The sequence below is a fragment of the Pogonomyrmex barbatus genome, unplaced genomic scaffold (assembly GCF_055798465.1).
Source record: "Pogonomyrmex barbatus isolate J1 unplaced genomic scaffold, ASM5579846v1 scaffold6, whole genome shotgun sequence".
Lineage (NCBI taxonomy): Eukaryota > Metazoa > Arthropoda > Insecta > Hymenoptera > Formicidae > Pogonomyrmex > Pogonomyrmex barbatus.
Genome location: NW_028297160.1, coordinates 2174 through 7837, shown reverse-complemented (window position 1 = coordinate 7837; position 5664 = coordinate 2174). Strand labels below are relative to the sequence as shown.

Here is a 5664-nt window from a genome sequence, read left to right as displayed (position 1 = left end):
CAGCAGAGAAAGCAGATCAGTGAGCGTTCAGTGATTCTTTATTATGATTCTTATTATTGGTTTCTACACTTATATTCAACGAAGATCTAAAAGTAAGGACTAATCATATTGAAAAATCTGAGCGCTCATTGATCTGCTTTCTCTGCTGAACGCAGCCAATGAAATATACATATAGAAATAAAGTTAAATTTTAAATGTAAAAAAAAATAATTTTAGATAAATTTTTATAATGACAATACATAATATGATATAGCAATACAAATTTTATCAATTGTCATATTATACAAATAAAATTATACATGGCTTTTCTAAAAATAAAAGTTAATAACAATTGTTAATAACAATTAGCAATTTATATCTGAAACAAAAAAGTTACAAATTATTTAAAAAAACATACATTTATAATATACAACTAACATAAATTTATTATATAAAACTAATTTATTATATGATTATTTATTTATTATATGATATTATTTATTATATGTATATGCAAATATGCAAATTAAAAAAATAAAAAAAAAATACATTAGACAAAACAATATGTTAAACGCATTGTGAATATATAAATAGTGTAGTGAATATATATTAATTGTGAACGCATTATGAATATATAATAATAGTAATAGTGAATATATATTAATTGTTAATAAATAAATTTAAAAAAAATATTGTTAGTGTATCTTCATCAATATTAACTTTATAAAATATATAAAATATAGAAAATAAGTATTATACTATATAAATAATGAATGAATGAAATAAGTAAATAATGAATAGAAATAAAAAGTTCATAAATCATAGACTTACACAAAATAATATAAATTTAAAAAATGAAGAAACAAATATTGACAAATGTTGATATAATTAAAAGTATGTCATATTAAAGGATACCATAAATATAAAATACAATAATACAATAAACATAAAATTTAAAGGCAAATGCAATGTTAAACAAATTAAGATGCTTTAACTTCTAATATTCATAAATTAATGTTTTATTTATTTCTTCCATACAACTCATCAATCATTAGTTCGTTCCTCAGTCGATTCATCTCAATATGAACGAAGGAAAAAGCAGTAAAGAAAGAAATTTAACAACTAAAGTTAAAATTTTAATTTTTTTTATAACATCTACGAGATATATGTTCCCACCACTTTTTGTTGAACGTTGGGAGCGTTCCATTTGACCTAGAGTGCGTTCCTTTATTCACTCCGAGTACTCGTGCTATGACGTAATGGAAGTGTATTGCGGCTATCGTTCCGTTTTAATTTCGTGCGCTTTCTAACTGTTTCAAAATTATAAAACGGAACGCAGTTGCAGTAGCATGTTTTCTGAAGCTCCAACTGAAATAATAGCTGGCATATCTAATATTAAAAAAAATATAATTTTATTATATATAATATAACTATATATGTGTATATATATATATATATATAAAATATTAAATATAATATATAAAAAAATTAATAATAATAAACAATTTCATAATATTATATAATATCATAATAATTTTATTATATTATATTATTTCATATTATATGCTTTATCTTCTTCAGCATCAATTAAGGTTATTAGATCCATAGAAACCAGTCTCCATAGAAACAGTCATCTTTGTACTCTACAGCTTTACCTCGCTGGTTGCAATAGCCGCAACAGGAAATACGTCAAAATCAATGACGTCATAAAATTCAAGGCAGTACTTTCGTAATGCACTGGTCTCTATATCGGAACGCTATTCGTAGTTGATTTGTAATACTCGGAGTGAATAAAGGAACACACCTCTAGAGATCCTATAAGAAAAGACTCGTCAGTGTCGGTCCACAATAAGTATTTAATCTTTACGTCGTAAGAAATTGACCAATCATAGTCGATTATTCTTTTCATATTCGATTATAATTGGTCAATTTCTTACTTCTTAAAGCTTAAATCACCTATTGTGGACCGACACTCATATGACGTTAGTAGACTCTAATTGGCTGGAGTATGGATTGTACATCTGTGCTCCATAAAACAAAACATATGTTTTAATAATCTAATAATCTTTTGACAGATACATGTTATGTACTGTTACAGTACTGTGTCATAGTTATACGTTTATAGTTATACATAAGTTAACCGTTTGAGTCCCAGGGAGTATTGAAAAAACACTGTCGAAGAATCCCAAACAGCGCAACCGCACTTTCTCTAAATGAGTACAAAAAGACCCAAGCAGCGCGATGGCGCTTGTTTTATTTTATGTCGAGAAATACCAAGCGGCGCGATAGCGCTTTTATAAAATACATCTGTATTATTACATATGTGTACTGTAAATTTATAAATATTTCAAATTTTGTTCGATAAAAATTATTGAGGAGATAACAATGAAATAAAAATTTTTATTTTGTAATATATTATTGCATTATTATAGTATTATTCTACCTATTGTAAAATGTACTATTTACATTAAAAGGAGCTGTGTGATGTACTTGCGTCAATAAATCTGACCGCGCGACTTCGACAATCGGTAACGCACCGTCAGTTGTCCACAATGCTCGAAATGTGCTGGGTTTTCTCGACATAAAATCTCAACAGCGCGATCGCGCTGCTTGGGACTCAAACGGTTAATTTATCATATCTTTATAATTATGAAAGAAAGCAATATATGCAATATATAAGTAATATATGTATCTACGTTTATTAATTTAAAGTTTATTTATAAGTACATATATTGCTTTCTTTCACACAATATTGGCTGGATTCCGTAAAGCGCTTATATTTATGCGCGCATTTATCTATAGTTCATGTCATGTATACTATAACAAAATGCGTGCATATGCGCTTTATGGAATCCAGCCACTGTAACAGTACATAACATGTATTTGTCAAAATAGGTTATTGAAACATCTGTTTCGTTTCATGGAGCACAGTGTGCAATCCATACCCCAGCCAATCAGAGTCTACTAACATCACGTGACGAGTTGACGAGTCTTTTCTTATAGGGTCTTTAGTTTGACTACGTTACGATTGACCACAGTCACTCACAGTGGCCAATGCCAAGAGATTTTCCTTTGTTCAAATGCTATGAATGATTGATCAATTACAACGTGGTCAAACGGATCCCACTCTTGAACATTAAATGCTTGTATAGGCATCTCATGCTAACAAACGGAGAAATTATAGAGGGAAGTGAGACGGAATATCCATGCCCTGATTAGTTACATACCTTGCTCGCGCATGTGCAGTTTATTTTTACATACGCTACAGCCTAGTCTACAATGACATAACATAAGGCTATAAGACTGTAAGGCGTGGTTGTAAGAATCTATTTAAATGAATTATTTTCATTTCTTATGCTTAACATCCTTACGTTACAGTATAATTGTGCTGTATACTTAACATCAGGAGAGTTGCGCTACTGTATATACTGTGGTATAAGCGCATATATGAATTCGGTGTCGCCACCTGGTGCACTTTTGACCGACCAGCATTGTAGGGGAACACGTCAAAATCGCGGAAAGCCGCTATCGGAAAAATCTGTTCCGCCATATGATGAGGCGCAATGAAACGGCGTCACGCCGAAACGTTTCGCAAATTCACGAATGAAAGTTAGGACTTTGTGCATGAGTGTATCCCGTAAGCGAGTTAACATGATCAGCGGCATTCAAATCGCTCTGAAGAATGCCATTGACGTGGTGAGTGATAATCAGGTGACAACGGCAGTGATAGCGTCTGCTGTAAATCGCGCAATTGCGTTTCGCCCTTGCATTTCACGATAATATGTTAATTCCTCTTCCGACAGAATCAAACATTCTGTAGGAGAAAATGCATGTAGCGTTTAATAGATCTCGTTCAGATCTAAACTTGTAATTTCTTCAGAAAATCGATTGAATATGATGATTGCAATGTTTTTCTGTACCAAGATAGCATGCGTGGGTTGACAATTAACTTAGTTAACAAACTATATTTAAATTCAAGCATATTTTATTAAATGAATATTATCTCTTTCAGAATAATTTTGCACTTTTCTTATTCTAATATTTTCACAATTGGAGATTTACAATTTTTTAATTATAATATTCTTCAGAGAATCGATTGACATTGTTTTCAACAGGAATGTATTGTATTTTCATATAATAAGAACAATACAAAAATACAAAAAAAAAAGTAATAATAAAATGCAAAAAAATATATAAGAAATGTATAAAAATATAAAATAAGTATAAAATAATACACATAAAATATTTCATTTTCAAGAAGAAAAATTTTAAAGAAGAAAAATTTGAATTATTTTGAATTATTTTAAATTGACAACTGGAAATTATTACCGATAATATTTATGACACAATTTAGTTTAAAAAAGTCTTTCTTATATGGAGCAAAATTTTTATTCTGATACAAATACTTAAGAATTAATGAAAATAAATTAGAATAAGTTATTTTCATTATATTCGTTATATAATAATGAATAATCTACAATCTTGTGTTAATTTATGAATATCAAAACAATTTCTTGAAACTTTTCTATTTTCCTCCATATTCTGATTTATTTTAAAAATTTAATCGTGAAAGTAAATTATATTCAATTGTTCATTCTATTCAAAATATTGATCTCTATACTTTTAGATAGCTCCACCAGCGACGCCATTGCAAGATTTCACTTATCACTGGAAGCAATTGATGAATTTCTATGTGAGTCATCTGACCGATTGTAAAGTGCCTGTACAAAATACTAGCATACCTCGACATTTGGATATACTATTGGATATCTTATTGCAAGAAGAGAAAGAAGAAAATGAACCTGGACCCTGCCTAGAATATCTTTTGCAGCACAAACTCTTAGATCTTCTGGCAACTTTGGCTAATGCAGAGACGCCACCTGGCATGCGAACGATTTGCCTGAGCTTTTTAAGAAAATTTCTGGGCAGGTCGAAGTATCCCTTGCTACATCATGCGTCTATTTATGCGCCGATACAACGACTAGTTGCACTCTGCAATGGCAATCCACCATCGCCGATCGAGACTGAAGAGGTATGATCGATCATTTATTTCAATTTATTGTCTATATTAAATTTTTAAAGAATTTCTTTCAAAGCAAAATAAGAAATTTATGGCTATATTATATTTTCAGGAATTACATATTTTTAATTATAGTCTAATATTAGTTCTTAAGAAATATACATATTCTATTTGAATACAGACTGTTTAGCATAAAGCGTTATCTTCTATCAAAATTATTAAAGATAGCAAGAAAATCCTTTTTGGAGAGTTTGTAGTTTCTTGGGAGTTTAATAGGATTGACTTAAAACGAAGCAAATTGATACTTTATTTTTTTTATTGAAATCCTATATTTTTGAAGAGATATTCCCTTGTCTGATTCTCTCTCTCTCTCTCTCTCTCTCTCTCTCTCTCTCTCTTTGAATATATATAGTAGATAGAACCTAATATCCTTTAATGTGATATTAAAAGTTATTTTATTTCAGTAATGTAATATTAAAAGTTATTTTATTAAAGTAATTTTATTTTAATTAATAATTTTATATATGTTTATGCATAAGGGCATCAGTTAAAATTTAAATTAAATAGATTGTTCAAATTGTAACTAACAAGGGGAACTAACTCAGTGACTAGAGTATTTTGATGCACTTTATACAGGCTGTTCTTGGGGAGGAGAAAAAAAAACG

At 29.4% G+C, this 5664-nt stretch overlaps 1 protein-coding gene across 2 annotated transcripts; it reads left to right on the top strand.

Moving 5' to 3' along the window:
* The first annotated feature begins 3059 nt into the window (after positions 1-3059).
* Positions 3060-5301, top strand: LOC148935028 (FHF complex subunit HOOK interacting protein 2A-like). Of its 2 annotated transcripts, XM_089082516.1 has the most exons (4): positions 3060-3284; positions 3358-3675; positions 4607-5011; positions 5112-5301. In XM_089082516.1, the coding sequence occupies exons 2-4, from the start codon at positions 3583-3585 to the stop codon at positions 5172-5174; spliced, it is 561 nt and encodes a 186-aa protein (XP_088938642.1). In that variant the 5' UTR covers positions 3060-3284; positions 3358-3582; the 3' UTR covers positions 5175-5301. The 2 variants fall into 2 exon arrangements, with proteins under 2 accessions (XP_088938642.1, XP_088938641.1); XM_089082515.1 differs by having other exon boundaries at positions 3060-3675.
* Positions 5302-5664: the final 363 nt, after the last annotated feature.